At 38.1% G+C, this 20,999-nt stretch overlaps 1 protein-coding gene across 1 annotated transcript in view; it reads left to right on the forward strand.

Moving 5' to 3' along the window:
- The window catches only part of hspg2 (heparan sulfate proteoglycan 2), a 349,507-nt gene that overhangs the window by 283,359 nt on the left and 45,149 nt on the right, over window positions 1–20,999 (forward strand). Inside the window, exons 45-49 of the mRNA XM_055166122.1 lie at window positions 861–920; window positions 7,734–7,856; window positions 12,445–12,597; window positions 17,064–17,224; window positions 19,655–19,732. Of these exons, the coding sequence (XP_055022097.1) occupies window positions 861–920; window positions 7,734–7,856; window positions 12,445–12,597; window positions 17,064–17,224; window positions 19,655–19,732 (575 nt within the window). The remainder of the gene's footprint in view (window positions 1–860; window positions 921–7,733; window positions 7,857–12,444; window positions 12,598–17,063; window positions 17,225–19,654; window positions 19,733–20,999) is intronic.

The following is a 20,999-nucleotide window of genomic DNA, read 5'->3' on the forward strand; positions in this document are numbered from 1 at the left end:
GGTGTCCAAACTATGGTGCGGGGGCCAAATGTGGCCCTCACACCAGTTTTTGTTGGCCCTTGGGTCTCCGGCTGAAATGGCCCAACCGATAAGAGCCAGGCAGAACTTTTTAATACAAATTTAAGTAATTTTAACACTACTATGTTTATAGCATCACATTAACAAAACCTAAAATCACTGTTCGAATGACAAACTGTATAAAAGAAGTGGACTAAGTGAGTCTGACATCACCCATAGCGTTCAGCGCCGCTCAAATGAGGCTCGTGATGCTCACAGCTACAGGAGCAAATCTGGAGGCTCTACGTTATGAATAGGATTTTTTGACAGACAAAATAGTGAAAAAAATAAAAATAATAATCTGGATCATGTAGTGCAGGTTAATATGAACATTTTAAGACCAAAATGACAAGGCTCAAAACAGCAGTTACAGAGAGAGGGACGACAAGTTCCCAATGTAAGTCAATTGTCAGAAGGAGCCGGAAGAGCCTCCTGGCGAACTTCCTATTTGACAGCGGCTAGAGCTTTAGTTATGTCCACTCATATATACAGTCTGTGGTTCGAACCTTTATTAAATGTACAATAGCTCTGTCAAAGCTCTTTTAAATGCACACATCTGATCGACTGTACAGTATAAACCACTGTGACCCTCCGCTTCAAATATGTTTCGGTGGAAAAAGTTTGGACACCCCTGCAGCTGAACTGTTCATACTTATTCACTAGTAGTAATGAACTCATATTTGGTGGTCTCTATGGAGAATCCCACTTGGTCCGCTCCAGTGGAGGGTAAACTGCTCCTATTGGTTGACTCACCTGTCAGTTTACCTGTGCCCCTCCCTCTATATCTGCCCCTCCCCCTGCAGAGGCCTCACAGACTCAGATGTTTTACACAGCCTATGAAATGTTTGAAGGACACAGAAAGCGTAAGTCCACATGGGCGCAGTTCTTTCTCCCTTGGGTGCTCCCTGGAGGGCGCCGCCTCTTCCTCTCTCTATGACGTCATGCATGCGATCATCTTTCAGCATGGATGAACGGAGAGACTGCCTATGTGCAACCAAGCAACAAGTATAACTATATATATAATAGAACAATTCTAACAGCCAAGTTAGATCTAAAATACAGTCGTTTATATTTATAATGCATTTTTAGAGCATGTAGGGAACTTTGTGTTATAGTTTTATAGTTTTATGAGCCCCATTTTTGAATAATTTGAACAGTTCTCCAACAGTTATCCATTAAAGGCACTATACTAGATTTGTATAGTTTTATAAACATGAAAAACAGAACTGGTTCATATTCAGTGGTTGGCAGCAACAGCCTAAAGTTATTCCTCTTACCTTATGTATTCTGAGCATTGCCACAGTGAGTTTAAAAGCACGTTTCACAACTTTCAGAGACCACAACAGAGTTTTGCAATGCCAACTAGCATGCTAACTGCGCATCATCTTATCTTCCTGGTTCACAGATGATAAAAGCTCTTTAGAAATAGATGCAGACAGTACACAGTCTCATTTTGATATCTGATTTAATTTAACAACAGTTTTGGGAACAGTGCTTTGTAGACACTTACCTTATATACTTTTCAACATCAGAAATAATAAGTATACCATCTTTTTTCACACCAAAGTATAGTAACCAACTAAAAAAGACTGAAAAACTTGAAATAACTTGAAAACTGTATTGGATTTTCATACAGGAGAATCATTTAGCCCATATATTTTTCCTTTTTTTTCTCTAAAACTGTAATGTGACTGCAGTTATGGTTTTATTTTTCCATGGCATCATAGATTTTTGTCAATTTTGTGAACCATAATAATAATTTTTTAACACTTACAAGTCATTTATTTTGACCTTCTTTGCTCATATTAATCATGGGTGGTAATGTTATTCGTTGTGGGCATTGCCATAGTAACCAGCTGGTTGTACATGGGCAGTACGACTCCACCAGATTCTGAGGGTTTATTGGGCTCCATCACTGCAGAAAAAGTGCATGATCTTAGTATGGACAACTCCCTGTGAATGTAGAGCTATATAGATATTTTTAAAGGGCCCATATTACGCTATTTTCTGATCTGTGTTATAATCTTGTTTCCTCATCACAAACAGATCTGAAGTTGTGTTTTGTTTCATTCACTCATGTTAAACACACAAACCCTGAAGATTTAGGTTGAGCTCTTCTCTCAAACAGGAAAAACTCTGCTCCACCGTGTGATGTCATATGGTAATACAGGAAGTGCCCCATTATTTTTTAAAACCGTGTACACCAGAGTTCTCAAATTTGAGGCCTTCGGGGGTCAACTGCAGCCCACGGAATGATATTTTGTGGCCCCGTACTTGATGTCAAAGTTTTGTGTCAGTGTGGCCTGCGGTAAGGGGATCCACGGTAGGGGGGCTGCACTGACAGATGAAGCTGCAGAGTATCGCCCCTGCAGATTCACAACAGCAGATTTGCTTACATTCCACTTTACAAGAGGATGTGCCAACACAGATGAGAGAGCAACAGTGGACCTCAGTCTGCTGTGCATCTCCACCTAAAAGCCACAGGCCACTCATTTGAGGACAGTGAGGTACAGATCTTGGCCAAAGAAAAGAATTGGTTTGAGAGGGGAGTTAAAGAAGCTGTTTTTGTTAGGAAAGACTCTCTGTCCTTGAACAGAAATGGGGGACTCAGACACCATCTATCTCCTATTTACAATTCCATCCTCAAACCTAAATCAAAACAAGCAAAGATAACAGGGATAGGGTTAACCAGGTCAGGTCCAGAGGTGTGAAAGCTCCATTATGGCCCTGAATGATTCTGCTAATCAGACCCCACACTCAGTGCAAGATGAATAGGCCTAGCTAACTAACAGAAACTGTAAACAAGTAGATGTGTTAGTTTCAGAGTAGTTTCAGTGTAGTTAGCTCCTCCCTATGGGCACATATAAGGAAGTGTCCGTCAGCGTCGGACCAGAACTGTAGAAGCAGCTTGGATGACTTGCGAAACGTATTCAACCAAAAAAACGTTTGTCCAGTTGACAAATATATAGAATTTCTAATTTTGCCTTGGATTTTACCTGGTCGACTGTGGAATTTTACAGACTTACATCCCAAACTCAACTTTCAGCAGTTGTAAAGCTACGAGTCCAGGTGGATCTGTTTATGCGTGTATATGTGCACATAAGACGGCACTGAAGAACCAAAACAACTCACACTTACTACAGGCCTCATTCATAAGTATGGGACATTTGGGGATGATAAGTAATAAAAAAGTCACTGACAGCCTGTTTACTTGTTCAGTGCAGCTCCTTCTCTGCTTCTCTGGGCGTAATTGGCTGGTAACGCAAAGACCATGCTGTGTCTCAGTTGTGTAGTTTAGTTTTTTTTTTTTTTTGAATACTTGAAACCCAGCCTCACCCACACTCTACCCCAAGTCATTTGAGTTTGCGACCCCTGCTGTACGTCTTCACGAGGATCATTTGGACATGCATGACATCACAAGGTGGAACAGAGCATGTTGAGCTTTGGAAATGTAGACAGACAGGGTTCCTCAAACATGCGAGAATGAAACAAAACACAACTCCAGGTCTGTTTTTTGAGAAGGTAACAACATGGCTTTAAGCTCTCACGAGTCAATGTTGCGTAATATAGGACCAACTCAATATTCTTCAGTGTTCTAGCTATACACTGCAAAAAGTACTATCTGTGAGTGAAATGGCTTGAATTCATCATGTTAATCTTTATTCAATGTTTTGAGCAATTAAAATTTATTTTTAGCCCAAGATGATTTGACTGTTTTCATATATTTGTCTGACTTCAATTGGTTTTCAACTATAAAGGAAAATGCAATGTTTTGTTTTTTATTGCAATAGCAAATGGATTTATTTTAGTGAAGTTAGATCCTGGGCATTTTCTCAAATTCTAATCAAGACCTCCATTCTGTCATGTTTTAATTGTTAATGATACAAGCGGTCTAGAGCCGATCTCATTTAACTAAAAGCTTGTGGCTTGGAGCAGAGTTCAGACTTTGGAGGAAGAAATTGGACAGAAATGTGTGTTGAAAAGCCCTAATTATTTAAAGGATGTCTTCATGAAATCAATAATGAATGCCATTTTGTATGTTTTTTTAATAGAAAAAAACATTAGATTTATCACTATGAGAAAAGAAATGCGATTCTTAAAACTGCATTAACGTGAATTCAAGCCATTTTACTCGTGTACATTTTTTTTTGCAGCGTCACCCATTTACTTATAAATGTACGGCGCCATTTAAATCGTACCTCCACATTCAAAGAGATGTCCCCTCTTTCACCCTGTACCACTCTGTTCTCTGTGTCCTTGACTCTTTTCTTCAGGAGACAGTCTTTTCTGGAACGTAGCTGTCGTCTGGTCTTCAAACATCATACTGTGCTTAAATACATCCAACACTCTCATATATCTGTGTATTTAAATGTGCTTGTCAGACTGGCATACATATAGTAGAGCTGCAGCTTTGCCAACTATAGGATTAATGACAAAACTGAACAGTTAAAGGTGCACTATGTCCCTTTTCTGGTGGAGGATATGCTGCCTGCGTGTCTCCATGGAGATATTATTACTATGCCTGGAATGTTCCACAGTTTGGCATTAAAAGTGCACAATGTAACCGTAACATATTTTCCAAGGTGTTTATGAGCAATGGAAGACTTGTGATGAAATAAATGCTAGTGGTTAATGCCATACTGTGGAACATTCTTAACCTGGCTCATGAGAGATTGATGTAGCACTCACTGGGTCATTCACACACCATCAATCTGCTGAAACAATTGGAAGTGTCAGTACTTTGACTTTAGTATCTGCTGATACCAGATAACAACTGATACAAGAACAGAGACTTAAAGCGACAGTCTGGAATTTTGGACATAGGACTTCATTTCCTAGTGAGCCAGAGTGTTGGAGATGTTTGGAGACACTTTTTAAAATATTTCATCCAGTCCTTGTATTTGCAGAGGTCGCTGGTGCTAGGCTAGTGCATGTCAATGGCCATAGTTTATCCTGCTACTAAAAACAGTCTTATCCACTCCACAAAACAACCGAAACAAATCTATTACAGTAGTCCCTCATTTATTGTGGGGTTAAGTTCTAAAAATAACCTGAAATAAGTGAAATCCGTGAAGTAGTCAAGCTATATATATTTTTTAATAATGATTATATATCTGTTTTAAGTGTGTAAAACCCCTCACCACACACTTTATACACTTTTTCAGACAGGACAGGTGCAACCGTTTTTGCATCCTTCGTAGGACTTATCACTGCTGTCGTCCTTATGTTATTTTCCTCCTTTATGTAACAAACCCAAGATTAATGTACTCTGTAATGGCACCTATAGCCGCGTAACTTCTACCTTTCTTCAGCGTGTCCAGAAATACAATTTTTTGTGCGGTGGTTACATCTTTTTGTGCCTTTTGGGTGCGACCGCAGGAGACTTTGTTGGCGCAGAACATTTTGTCGACATTGTGGGTTTTGTCGAGGAGAAAACTTGCAAACATACAGCACCTCAGAATCACACTGCTGGAGATCCAACATTTATGTCAGTTTGGCAGCTGAACACATTCTGTACTGTACAGGAGACACGGCACGGAGGAGATTGATTGACAATGGTCTATAGTCTCTTAGTGAATGCAATGCGTGTTAATGCATGTAAAAAAAAAAAAAGCATGCAAAATTGCACAAAAAAAATCCGTGAAACAGCGAGGCCGCAAAAGGTGAACCGTAATGTAGTGAGGGACGACTGTAGTACACCAGACTGTCCATGTAAATGTCTGTGTTGATAGAATAATAAAACTAACCTTGCATCGCATGAATCGTCACATGTTGAGGGACTATTTTCTCAGCAGCAGCGGTATTTGACTTTGTCGGTAAGATCGGTGCTAGGCGATATCAGTCCACCGCTGCCGAGCTTTCTATCAGGAAATACAACTCGCTGCTGCTCAGACAGAAATCCTTCAAATGCAAGGTTGGTTTTACTTCTAAAATTATTCTATCAACACAGACATTCACATGGACAGTCTGGTGTAATAATAGTTTTGCTTTGGATGTTTTGTGGAGTGGGTAAGACTGTTTTTAGTGGCAGGATAACTATGGCCATTGACATGCACTAGCCTAGCACCAGTGACCTCTGCAAATACAAGGACTGGATGGAATATTTCAAAAAGTGTCTCCACACGTCTCCAACACTCTGGCTCACTAGGAAATGAGGCCCTATATGTGCTATAAACACAAACAGTATAAGTTCAAAAATAATCCAAATGTGTTTTGTAACTGTTATTTATAATTTAAAGTAATTACAGAACAGCTTTGAGAAAAATAAAGTTTAATTTGAGTCATTGAGTCATCAACATTGGTCTGTAGATTGTCTTATTACACCAATGTATAGACCAAAGTGAGATATCGGCTGAACTGATAACTTAAAATCTGATATCTGATCCACCAAAATTTGCAATATTGGCATCCCAAATTCAAATGAATACTCCAAGCTAATTGGTCAAAGAGTCACAACAGCGGAACATGCCAAAAAATTGAAATATAGTTAAATCCAGATGAGAAAATGAACATTCTAGACCACACAGAAACATCTCCATGGAGAGAAGCAGGTACTTAACTACTAAACTTCCCCAGAAATATTCCACAGTGCACCTTTAAGTTCACAGAGTTTAGTCCGGGCCCGTATTTGCACATTCCCTTTTGCGGTTTAGCGGCTGCTCCCTCAGCCCCACACGCCTCTCTGTGAATAGGGCTGGTCTTTGGCCCTGTCACCCTGGGATCATAAGGGATTGAGTTTGAATCTGCAGCACTGGCTCAAACGCCCAGTGCCCGCAGGCTGTGCCAAGGCCCAGTGCCACGTCCACTTTGTTTTGACTGGACTGGACGGGCTCGAGACTCTGCCAAAAGGATCACATCACATTCTCTCCATTCAAATCAAAGGCATTTCACACCGCTCGCTCCTGAACTTCTCATGCTCATGTTTTCTGAAGGTCTACGGCGCAAAAATGAATGCTTAAAATGACTCGAATTCATCATAATAATACTGAGATGAGTAGATTTGACTAGTTGACGTTTATTAAAGCAGATTATTTCATTTGGAGTGACCGGAGAGAAGCTTCCTCAGACCTTATCCAAGTTAATTTATTGGTTGTTACAATACAACTAATTCACTGTGGCAACTTAGACATTATGCATTTAAAAGCTTTTTTTTTTTTTGTAGATTTGGCAGTATTTTTTACTTACAAACTTTAATATCTAATTTAAATGTGCATTATGTAACTTTTTGGTCAGGGTAACGTCACCTGCTTGCCATTTATCTGCCTGGAATGCTCCACAGTATGACATTAAACAGCTCTACTTTACTTTTTTTAAAACTTTTTTTTAATGCTGTATATCTCAAAAATAGTTATTCTGACTGAGAAGGGTCACCTCTCCACAGATCTGACTTTGTTACTTTGGTGTCCAAGATGATAGAAAGTTTTAATGCCATACTGTGAAACATTCTAGACATGTCCATGGAGAAAAGACTCACCAGAAAAGTTACACAATGCACTTTTAAGCACAATTTTCGGACGCAATTTTGCTATAAAAAATCGAATACTGTAACCAGTCAATCTACTTTACAAACTTGTCAAAACTCCTCACCTCAGATTTTGAATTCAGGTCATTTTAACCCACTTCGATGCACATATATTGCAGTGTCTGTTAACTTTTGCATGTGTTTTGGTCTGTAGCAGCAGAAGGGGTCCAGCCCGTGGCCTCTGTCAGCCCGTCGGTGCTGAACGTGCAGCAGGGACACAGAGCTGAGTTCCGCTGCACTGGGACAGGCAGCCCCACTCCAGCCATCGAGTGGATAGGTATGTTGGTTATTGATTATTTTGGTCACTTATTGATACTTTGCAGCAGATGTCATCGATATTCCCTGGAGGTCATACAGAAAAGAAATACAATAATAATTTCAAGTTCTGTTTATATACTGTATGTATTTATAAGTATGTATGTGTATGTGTATGTGTATGTATGTGTATGTGTATGGGTATGTACATGTAGGCTATATGTGGGTCTGGTCAAGTGGTAATGGAGGGAAACGGGCAGATTTTTGACATTCAAATGTCTCTTATTCAGAAACTAGAGGGACTATTGAAATAAGTAAAGTATCAGAATGTAGGAAAGAGTTACACTCCAACAGGGTCAAGTTAAACCTGTGATATTCTTTCAAGTTGTAGACAAAAAATTTAAAAAAACTCATGTCGGTAACGGAGGGAATGAAATATGCAGCACTTTTTGGGCAATAAATCCAAACAGTGATAACTCTTGGTTCTCACTTCCATATCCTTAACAAACTGGTTTGAATATTTGCTTCATATAGTTTTCTACCATATGGTACAAGATTAGGTTGAAAAACCTCTTACTTTTTGACTCATGAGATTTTTTATTAAGAAAGGTCACAGAGGGAAAAGTAACGGAGGGAAAATTGTACAAACAAGTAGAAGGTGCAGGATTTTACATCATTTGTCACTTTTTTCTTCTGAATACTTTAATATTACTTCAAAATGAAAGGAAACTATTTCTATAAAATATGTCAGTCCTTCCAAGAAATTTTTATCATTTTAAATACATTATTTTTTTTTTAAATCCTGTACCTTCATCAACAGTTCAAAGATGGAATAACACAAGATATGATGAAATACATCCATTTATTGACATGATTTGCAGGTCTTTGAAATTTGGGAAATAATTTTTGTTCCATGTTTCATACATGGTCTGTTTAAAATCGTATGGAACTTTAGAACCAAAAATGGTACAGAAAAAATGTCAACAGTTTCATAAACTAGAGTACATATGTATCTGTTCAATACATTTTTATATCAGATGCATTAACTTGAATATTTGGCCTTGCTGTTTACTTCTGCTTGACCGGGCCCATGTGTGTATGGTATTATGTAGGTGTTTATATGCATGTAGTGTATGTATATGTGTAAATATATGTATGAGTGTGGTTATATGCGTACATATGTGTATTATTTTGTGTAACTGTGTGTATGTGGGCAGGTGTACAGACACTTGCACACTTGCACACACACATGCATGCCTTTGTTTTTTTTATTTTTTTATTTGCAGCCCAGGGAATGTGTATAAGCATGTGTATGTGTGTGTATGTGTGTGTGGGAATCACCATGCGCTCAGGATTGGGGATTTTTTATTTATTTATTTTTTTCGGATTGTTAGGTGCCACCTAGTACCCCCACTCAATTTAATTTCTCTCCAGCGATTACGTCAGGAATCAGAATACACTAGACCATTCGCAAAAACCTGTAATTGCAAGTTCGGGCACCAGCCAATCAGTGAAGAGCCATATTCAGTGTTGTCAACAATTCCCGAGATCAAGGATGTAAAGCCGGAATAAAGAGAATGTTTGGCGAACTTTATCAAGGGGAAAGACGTTATTGTCCTTCTTCCTACGGGATTTGGGAAAAGCTTAATATACCAGTTAGCCCTGTAGCGTCACATTACATATGTCACCACCAAATAGCAGCAATTGATTAAATAAAAAAAAAAAACGTTGAGCCAACAAATTCTAACACTGTGAGGTCAGGTGGTTTTTACAAAGTGAAACCGACTGATGAATCAGGCTAAAAATGTAGATGTCATTTCATTTTGTCCGATTACAAATAAAAATTAATCCCAAAAAAAAAAAAAAAAAAACTTCGTAGAGGTGTGGTGCTACCTAGAGACACTGCATTATCTGAAGTTCCGTTACTCAAGTTAGACTTTAATCTGAGCTTCATTTTTACACAATGTGACCATAAAAAACTGACTTATCTGGAACTATAACAGGTAAGGTGATTTGTGTGCTTAAATGTGTCTTTCACACTAAAAATTACAGTCCCAAACCAACTAGCCTTAGGTAACACTTTTTCAGTTAGTCAATGTCACCTTTTTTTGTTAGAACAAAGGAAACACGCGCAGGCTTTTAAAAATGTGTTGTTTAAACCCATGTTATAATTTTTCTTCAGTTTTCCACGATCTAAAAACTTTTTGACAGGGTTTGGTAATTGGTACTTTCTGTCACCATGGAAACTGATGAACATTCCTCCATAGAGATACACGTAGAGCACCCCCAGTTGGTGAAGCAAGTGCGCAAAACGTCCATACAGGTGCATTAGTCAAAGTTATGTTAAAAAAAAGTAAACAAAAGAGCCATGCAACAACTCGATAAGCTGTTAGATCATTACCAGTAAATACATTCATCACAATAATGTCAGAGTACGAATGTGAAACAACGCCAAGTCCATTTGTTTAAACAGAAAATTCAGCTCTGTAGATGTCACAGTTGAAGAGATGTAAAAATGTGAAAAGTCACAATATCTGATTCAAATTCAATTTCCAGTCTAAACAAAAACTATTGGATAATTTGCAAAGTTTGTCATGATCTAGAGCTGTGGTTTTCATATATTTCACACCAAGTACCGTCTAAGAGGAGATCTGACTTTATGAGTACAACCAGATCTAAACTCTCACAAAAAGGTGGTCCAAAAAGTGGCTGAAATTTTCTATAAATTAAGCCAATAAGTAAAGGGACATTAATTAAGTAGTTACTAAGCCTGAATCATTCTTTATAGACTATTTTCTGATCTATGTTATAATGTTGTTTCCTCATCACAAACAGACCTGCAGTTGTGTTTTGTTTCATTCACACGTTTAACACACAAACCGTGCAGATTTAGGCTGTGTTCTTTTCTCAAACAGAAGACACCTTGTTCCACCTTGTGATGTCATGTGGTAATACAAGAAGTGCTTCATGCACTTTCACTAGAATTATTTAGATAATTTCAGCCACGGAATTGCCAATTTCTACTGAACAAAAGCTAAAACATAGAATTTTGAGTTTTGAAGACAGACTAATAAAGTATGATTACCGTATTTTCTAGACTATAAATCGCTCCGGAGTATAAGTCGCACCAGCAAAGTAATGCATAATAAAGGAGAAAAAAGCATATATAAGTTGCATTTTTGGGGGGAAATTTATTTTACAAAATCAGAGAACAAGAACAGACATTTTCTTTTAAAAAGCAAAGCCTCTGGTAAGGAAAGAAAAATCAACAATTTTCACTGAAATAGCTTGAAACTAAGAAAAGCAATAATAAAAATAAAAAATCCCGAAAAATAGCCATTGAAAATGCAGACACTGCTGTTGAATTGCTGTTCAATAGAATTATAAAAAAAAACAAAAAACTAATGAAACTAGCCTGGACAAACTGATGGTACCTCTAGGAAACATTGTGAGTAACTTTCCATCTCACTCCAAATCACTAGATCCATTGAATTCTTCTATCTTGAATCCTCAAGATAGAAGAATCTATCTTTTAGACTGCGATTAACTTTTTTTTTGTTTTCTTCATTGAAGTTCGAGTATCCTCTGCTTTTCCCCAGTCCATCTTGAGTTTCTCGCTCACTCTAAACTTTCTTTCTGCTGCTTGATTACTGTTTTCCACCACAGATTTCACGACTTGCAGCAGGACAGTGGCTCTTTCTGTAGGAGACATGTGCAGCAGAGTGAAGTGACAGTGGTACAGGAGTAACAGGCGCAGCAGATACTCACACACAAGACTAGAGCGCCCTCTTGCCTCTGTCAGAGTAAAAATAACAAACATGTCAAATTATATATTTTAATATATAAGTCACACCTGAGTTTAAGTTGCAGGAAACACCCAAACCATGAAAAAAGTGCCACTTATAGTCCAAAAAATATGGTACTCAGACGTGTGAATGAAACAAAACACAACTCCTGGTATGTTTTTGAGGAGGTAAAAACATAACATGGCTTAAAGCTCACAAGAGTCCATTTTGTGTAATATAGGACCTTTAAACCATCAAGCCAGTCTCTAACAAATACTGATAAGTTTCAACATTTGTGGATCATAACTTTGGATATTTATTTCAAAAACTGTAAATCTCCCATAGAGTTCTATAAGCCTCTACCTTCCATGGGAAATTCTGCCAAAATCCAAAGGCCAATGTTGTAGTCATTCATTACCAAGATTTTAAGACGATGCTTTGGTTTGACAGTTAGATGACAATTTGTGAAATTTTTCAGAAATCAATTGTCATGAAACATTTTTAGATTTTGTTTGTTTTTTTCTGTGAGAGGAGAAATTTGGGAATAAAACAAGACATATTATTTATCTCACAATTGCCCGACAACTTCCAAGCAGTGAATACAATTTTTGTTCATGTTAAATTATTATTATTTATTAGCTATTAAAAAGTGTTACCCAAAATAGTAAATAAACCTTTGTATTTTAAAATAATGACATATTTTCTCAATGTTTCAGTGACACTGCTAGTCCATGTAGGCTTTATGAAATCCCTGTTTTTGAGTGAATGTGTGACAGGTACTTCATGTGTTGTTATTGTTTTTAATGAGGTATAATATTCCCGCAGTTGCCCCGGGTCACAGGATGAGTCCCCGGGCGCAGATCCAGGGCGGGCTGCTGTCCTTCTCTTCTGTGGACGTGTCCGACGAGGGAGAGTACATTTGCAAGGCCCTCAACACTCATGGGGAGCACATCGCCAGAGCCTCCCTCTATGTACAAAGTATGTGTAACCGTGATCTGAATGCATGTTCAAATTAGGGATGCACCGATACCGATACTGGTATAAAATATTAGCGCCAGTACTGATCATTTAGCTGGATCAGGTTCAGAGGTGGGACCAAGTCATTGTTTTGCAAATCTCAAGTAAGTTTCAAGTCTTTGACCTCAAGTCTGAAGTCAAATACAGGCCAAGTCCAAGTCGAGTCTCGAGTCACTGGCCCATAAGTCCAAGTCAAGTCCAAGTCCTCTGCTTTGAGCTTCAAGTCTTTTCAAACCTTTAAACCAAAATACCAAATACAGCTAGATTTTTTTTTTTTTTCATGACTTTTAAGATAAATTGTACTTAAAGAATCATATTATATTTATATATGAGTATCTATAGAGTATATAAGAGTTGTAGAAATGCTTTTTTTCCTTTTTAAATGTCTTGACAAGACCTTAGAGTGACTCATTATGGTCAGAATAGAAAGAATTCTTGGGATGTAATGATATCCAAATCTCTCGATACGATATTCTCACAATATGCTTCTCATGGTATGATATTTATTGCGATATTTGGAGGCAAAAACAACAACAACAACAAAAAATAATAAGTATGCTACTTTTCTCTTTCCCTAAAAGTGCATTGTAACAGTTATTTCTGCATGTTGATTGGGCTGAAACAGAGCAAAGGATCATGGTCTATGTAGTTTTTTAACTGTTACTGTACCAAAACAATGAAGCAGAGACACTTGAGATTTGATATATTGTGACGACCCATAATATTACTGTGAGACTTTTGACAATACAATACTACGATATTTCGACTATTGTTACATCCCTATTAAAACTGCTTCTCAAGTCACGGGCCTCAAGTCCAAGTCAAGTCCCAAGTCTTAGTCCATTTTATGAAGTCAAGTCTCAAGTCCTAAAAATAGTGACTCAAGTCTGACTTGACTCCATGTCAGAACTTGCAAGTCCCCACCTCTGATCAGTTTCATGATATCTCGTAGTTAGAGTTTAAATGTATGTAGTAAAACAATCTACAGGCTGATTTTGACCTAAAACAGGCCATAATGTTTGAACTTGTATTCAAATGAAGCTGTTCAGTAATGATTTGAAGGATAAATAACAGTTACGTTAAGGAAATAAGTGCCATTTTCAGTCCCTACACTGGTATCGGTTAATATCGAGGATACTGATATCAGTATCGGAACTGAAAAAGCTGGATCAGTGCATCTCTAATTAAAACTGTTAAAATGTTGATATCAGTGGTACATTTATATGGCCAATCAAATCACATAACCCAATAGATAAGACTTTTGCCAACATTTTTATTTGTATTTTATCATTTCATATTATAATAAAATATAACAAAACAAACAAACAAGTATACAGAACAAATGGTCAGTTATCATTCAAATAAACAGTCCACTTTTCCCAGCAATCCTCACATTTAGCTTGTTGCAACCTTATAATAGAAATCTCTCCATAATGTGAATTTCTCCAACAATGTCCCTCCAGTTGTTAATTCTTCTGTACCCTCCTTTTACCATTTACGGGTGATGGCTTTAAAAAAATATATTAAAAATGATCAAATAGTGCTTCTAACATGTGTTAATCAATGGATTTTAAGAGTAACTAAGAATTCCTTTGGTTTCTTCCTCTGGACATGTTGCTGGCTCGTCAGATAAGTTGTTAAAATGCAAAAAGGTTTAATTAAAAGTAAAAGAAAATTGTAACTAGACAGATTTTCCCACATTGGAATGATTAAAAAGCAAATTAAAAAAGGAAGCAACTAAAGCAAGCAAGAATAGCAAAGAGACTCTTTTATATTTTATCTTTGCCTTTGCCATGTTAGTTTTTCCTTTTTTGTGTAATTTTCTTTTTCTTTCCAAAACCTGCATGGGAGAACAATTATAAAGAATCAGATTACTCACATGAGATGTAACTGGTAATAGTTCTAATTTGATAACTCCAGGTTTGTGCTGTACATAGACATTGTTTTAACATTGAAACCTATATATGTGTATTACTTTATTTCTATTGACGGTGGCAGAGGTAGCCTTTTGGGGGCCATAGGAGAACTTGAGGTTGGGGCCCTCACTATAATGCACTGTTTTGTTGGGGGAAGGGGGGGTTCCCATTGTTACAAGTATTCAGTTACAAGTGTTTCAAAAATACATAGAAAAACAAGCATTCTGACTATGAGAGGAGTCGCCTCACCGCAGATCTAACCTGTAACCTTGTCTCCATGATGATAGAAAGTTTCAATGACATTTTGTAGAGGTGCTGTGAAATATTACCCAGGCTGGCGCCACCTAGTGCCTCCGCTCAATTTAATTTCTTTCCAGCGGGGCAGGAATCAGAACAAACTAGACCAGGCGTCTCAAACTCAAATTACCTGGGGCCACATTAGATAAAGTCTGAGTGAGGCTGGGCCGCATTGAGTATTCGATAAATAGCGGCTGCATGAAAAAAAAACACGTGTACTTGTATTAACAGATCCACTTAGACTCGTTGCTTCACAAGCTGCTGTAAGTTGAGTTTTGGGATGTAAGCTGCGTTAATATCCTGTTGTTGTGAATCTGCATGGGCACCGATTGCAGCTTCATCTGTCAGTGCGACCCGCGGTAGAGGGGTGGGATTGTGCGTACATCCACCGCGGGCCGCACTGACATTATTCTTTGGAATTAAGTGGAGGGCTGCAAAAAATCCTTCCGAGGGCCGCAGTTGGCTCCTCGGGCTGCGAGTCTGAGACCCCTGCACTAGACAATTCGCAAAAACCCCAGAAGTTGTAAACCACGCACTGGCCAATCAGCTGTGAGCTGTGAAGTCATGACGTCAAACTTGTCGTGCCTGTCTGGGTTCCTTTTGTGAAACAGCACAACAGTAAACAAAGAGATGGATGTAGACGAAGACAGACATTCTGTGTTGGCAACGATTCCCAAGATCGAGGATTTAAAGTTTTATCAAGGGGAAAGATGTTATTGTCCTTCTTCCTACATGATTTATCGCATTACATACGTCACAACCAAATAGCAGCAATTAGTACCCACCAACCATCAAGTGAACGAATCCTAATGCTGCAAGGTCAGACGGTTTCCACAAAGTGAAACCGGCTGATGAATCAGGCTAGTGAAACAATACCAGACACGCACATCTTTATTTGAATTAGGGTGGATTGGTGTTATGCTCCCTTTGCTTGGGGAGAAGGAAAGTAACAATAATTTAAAAAAAAAAAAAGATGTTTAATGGTTTAACTAAAAATTGTGGATTTATTATTTTACAGCGTAGGAAAAAAAACGTAGTAGCAAAATAAAACAATTTAAACAAAAATAAACTACTAAACTAAGGAGCCCTAATTAAGTACAACAAGAAAACCTAACCAAAGTTGTAGTGCAAACAAGGTGTCTCAACGATACTGTATCAACTAACAAAAGTCAACAGCCGGCATCTTAACAAAAAAATAAGACAACCCAAAAGAAAACAACCGAACAAAAAGGGCGAGCTGGCACACAGGGATCCAATACTCCGCGCCCCACAGGTGGCATCTGCGGATTGGTGGGGATGGAAGGGTGTCTGGCCGGTCCTCTGAGCAATCCGACACCTAGTCTCCATCTGGTGGTCTCTGCTCCCACGCATCTGAGTTCAGGGCTCGCGGACTGATCACTTACACACTAAAGAAACAAAAGACACCGGGAGCACTAATAATAAAACACCAAATGCCGAGGCCCGTAAACAACTGGAAACTTGTCTTATTAGTTAGGTAGATTACTAGATAACCAGAGCTGAAAGTAGTTTTATTTTTTTGCTAGTACAATTACATTTTTGTTTACATCCATTACATATGATTATGATTGTGCTATGATTATTATTTTGACATATGATATTACTTTGACAGTTAAAATAGATTTGACAATCAGATACTATTTTTATGTTATTTTCTTGTTTAAAAGTAAAACAACTCTCATTTAATGTCGTATTGAGAGAAAATCAAATAGCTCTGAGGCCTCAGTCATTAGTGGCACTGAGGGCAGTTGGTTGGGGGCCCCTCCAGGTTCGGGGGCCCTAAGCGGCTGCCAACTTTTGCCTAACGGTAGCGCCGCCTCTGTCTATTAACTTGCACATTTACATTTATATAATTATGCCGTATTTGACACCAGTCCCTTGCTATTTTTGCTACTTATTTAGAATGTATTATTACCATTTATATTTATTTCTCTTTGTTATTTGAATATGTTGTGAAGTGTGAGCTGCTGTGTTCAAGTAATTTCCCTTGAGGATCAATAAAGTTTGTCTAAGTTTAAGTCTACAATCAAGATAGGGAAGAAAAAACAACAACATAAATACAGTATTTTAGTATTTTTGTCATTTATACTTACTAGAAATGTCTTAGTTGAATATAATTTGCAATGTGTTTTGAAGCTCTACCTCAAGTTTGAAAGTATCGATGAACATTAATGTATGTACTTTTTGCCCCACCAGAGTCCAGCCCCAGTGGTTTGGGGACCCAGCCTCAGGTACAGGTGAGTCCGCAGTCTGCTGATGTCCACGAAGGAGACACTCTGAGGCTGTACTGCAGAGCTACGGGATCACCCACGCCCGTACTCACCTGGCTGAGGAACGGAGGACCAGTGCCCCCCCAGGTGAGAGAGACCCTCCCCCTCCTGATGCCTGATCTGTGGTCACTATGAAACAGGTTGTGTTCACGTGAGGGCGTAACTTTCTAAAGAACTCATACAGTATATCTAAAATAAAGATGGAGGACAGGTTTGAATTCTATAGTACAATCTGTATTTTAAAGGTGCACTGTGTCACTTTTTAACTCTGGGTCCGTCACCTGCTTGTTTCTATGGAGATGTTATTACTCTCCTTTGAATGTTCCACAATATGACATTAAACACATCTACATCACATATATTCAGTTACAAGTGTCTCAAATACATAGAAAAACAGGCATTCTGACTGTGAGAGGGGTCCCCTCGCCCCAGATCTGACCTGTAACTTTTTCTAGTTTAGTCTCCATGATGACAGAAAGTTTTAATGCCATACTGTGAAATGTTTGCAACAGAAAATGCACACTGAAGTTCTTGAAGAGGTGCTGTGAAACATTACCTGACAAAACAATGACATCTCCATGGAGAAAAGCATATGATTGACCCTCCACTAGAAAAGTGCAAAATGCATCTATAACTCTCAAAAAGTATGAAACAAAATGTGACGCAGAAGCTTAACACTCTTACTTCTACACAGTTTATTGAAGGTTACATGTTTTTGTCACTAAAGCATTCCAAGTGGCTTGTAATCCAGTGCTTATCTCGATACAGCCTTCACAGTACACTATATGTATGATAATAAGAATCATGCAGATCCAGACAGTGGGCAATGACACTGAACATTGATGTGAAGGTAAACTGAACGTAAATGTATGTTTTTACTGTTCTGAATAACAAAATGTACTGGAATTTACTTTCTACAACTTCATCAGAACACAACACAATTGATTTATGACTAAGTAACTTTTTGAGGTCAGTAGCTCTTTGTTGGATTGATTATTTGATTGCTCTTATTTCGAGCTTATGACAATAGTTAGTTAGATACACTGTATACAATATTTACATTTACATGGGAAAAGCTCTCATAGCAGGTTTGCTTCATATTCACAATACAATGGTAAATGGTCACATTTTTATATATATCCATCTTCAAGGCACTTCAAGCGCTTTACAACAAAGAACTCACACATTCACATACACATTCATACGCCAGTGTATGTTATTAGGTTCTTTTTTCAGACCAAAAATTTGTTTTCACACCTGACAGTTTGGACTGATCAAGAGCGCTCTTCCTCAGAGTGGTTACGTGATGTTGCTGTGACATGTCCGGACATCTGATTTAAACAGGACTTGGCGCTGTCTTCCTACTGGTGGAGGCAGGACGACAGCGCCATCTGCAGTCCCACTTCCTCAGGACAGTATCCCAGGTGTGTGTGAGTAAAAAAGCCCCTCGTCCCAGTTTATAGTCCTGTGGGCATGTTTTTGTATTTTGCCAGTTCTGACCACTGTAAAAGAAAGAACCACATTATGGACTGGAACGGAGGAAACATCATTGGGACAGAGGAAAACAAGCACCGACGCTGGATTAAAGAGGCAATCGAAAAACAGAAACGTGCCCATGGGACGATAAACCGGGACAAGGGGGCATTTTTACTCTCACACCTGGGATACTGTCCTGAGGAAGTGGGACTGCAGATGGCGCTGTCATCCTGCTTCCACCGGTAGGAAGATGACCGGACACGTCACAGCAACATCACATGACCATTCTAGTGAGCTCTAGTGCGCTAGTGAGCAGCCGACACTGTCAGGTATGAAAACAAACTCTTGGTCTGAAAAAAGAACCTAATAACATAAATTATCGGAAGACCAAATAACCCTCATGGAACCAATACGCCAGTGTACACAGACACTGGGGGCAAGGTGGGTTAAGTGTCTTGCCCAAGGACACAACAACAGCATTCATCTGTGTGGGGCTGGGACCACAATGACAATGACAAATTTTGCTTGAAAAAGAGTGGAAAGAAGGAAAAGGTATCAAGCTTGAGTCATAGTGTAGTAATCAGCAGGTAGTTACATGTATAACTCTGCAATTTTTAATGACTTAACATTGCTTAAAAGTATTACGATGTAGTATCACATATCCGTATCTATATATGAGTAAAAGCATAACTGCTGTCAACATTCAGTCCCACAGCTGTCCTTTTATAGAACAGACAGTATTAAGCCACAATACTGAACATTTTCAATTCAAGTGTGAATGACAATACAATGTAAAGCGCTTTGAGTCTCTTGAAAATCTCCATATAAATCAAAGGTTACTAACAAGGATCTGCCCTCCATCTAAAATATTTTCCAATTCCAATGTATATTACTTCAACTTGAACACAACCTCTTTGAATGCACTTCTTTGCAGGAAACCCCTGGTAACAGTAACACTTCACAATACCTGAATACATTGTGATGTCTGTTTCATTTGACTCTCTGTTTCCCTCTGGTCCTCTCTGCTCTGGCGTTGCTCAGGCCATTCCCTCTCACGGTTTTCACCAGTTTAAAAGCAACAGTCTCGATGTGTTACAGAGACGTATTGGAGAACTGCAGGTCTGTTCATTTGTCCACTGTCTGTCTCTGTGTCTGTGCAGCAGTCCACTAATACACATCCTGTCCAGTGTCCACTAAACGCATGACTCTGTACCATGCTCACTCAAAACAAGTACATGTTGACTTTAAATAAATCTACTGTGTAATTTTACTGTTTATTTTTCTGGTAATTGAAAGCAGATATTTTAAGTAGATTCAATTAAAGATGCCTTACCTGATTTTTACTCTTTTATTGTAAAAACAGAACTAGTCCGTTTTAGACAGTTTGCAGTGGCCAAAAGTTATTCCTCACTTACCTTATGCATTTCAAATATCCTAGTTATTCACAGTGATTCATTGATTTTCACAACTATCAGAGACCAGAGCGGTGTTTTGCAACAACAACTAGTATGCTATGCACACTTCCTGATTATTGGACAATAAAACGCTAGATGAGACTGGGGCAAGACTCATTTTGCTACAAGACCTTTTTGGTACATAACCTTTGAAATAGCTCATCGGATCAATACTTGACAGTAAAGCTAAAAACAACTAGCATGCTGACCTGCACCTCCTGATTATCGGACTATGTATGGAAGATAATTTTCTTCCTTCTGATTTTGAATTTTAAATAGCACTGAATTATTTGCTTTTAACTCTAAAAAAACATGTTTGAATTATTTTTATTCAGATTTTTTGTTGCTTTAAGTACATTTCCAAATTCAGTATATAAAAAAAAAATCACATTTTAAATATTCAGCACAAATATTTTCAAGTCCTCAAATTCAGCAGTTAAAATTCAGAGTGTGAAATTCAGAGTCAAAACATTAGCAGGAAAGATCCAAGATGCCAAGGCAGAAGCAATCGATTCCAAAGTGATCCAATGTCACTTTGTAACAAGCAGGAAATGGTGCAGTGAAGTGATCTGATTGGTCAGAATTAGCCTCATCAAAATGTATTTATTCATTTATTTTTTAAGTGTAAGTTGAGAACAGCCAATTGCTTTTGTTTTGGAATCTTGGATCTTTGCTGCAAATTTTACACTCTGAATTTTGACTGTTGAATTTGAGGGTGATCTGTGCTCTATATTTAAAGGTGAATTTTTATTATAATTTTTTTATTTTTATAAAAATAATTCAAAAATCTTTTTTCAAAGTGAGAAATTCAGCAGTATTTAAAATTCAAAATCTGATGGAACAAATAATCTTCATAGCAGACAAATTTTGACTTCAAGAGAGGCTTATACATTATAGCTGTACTGGGGTGAGATTCATTTTTCTGTAAGACC

This window comes from Boleophthalmus pectinirostris, unplaced genomic scaffold (assembly GCF_026225935.1).
Source record: "Boleophthalmus pectinirostris isolate CB_2022bp ecotype Guang Dong unplaced genomic scaffold, ASM2622593v1 HiC_scaffold_8, whole genome shotgun sequence".
In the NCBI taxonomy this organism is placed as follows: domain Eukaryota; kingdom Metazoa; phylum Chordata; class Actinopteri; order Gobiiformes; family Gobiidae; genus Boleophthalmus; species Boleophthalmus pectinirostris.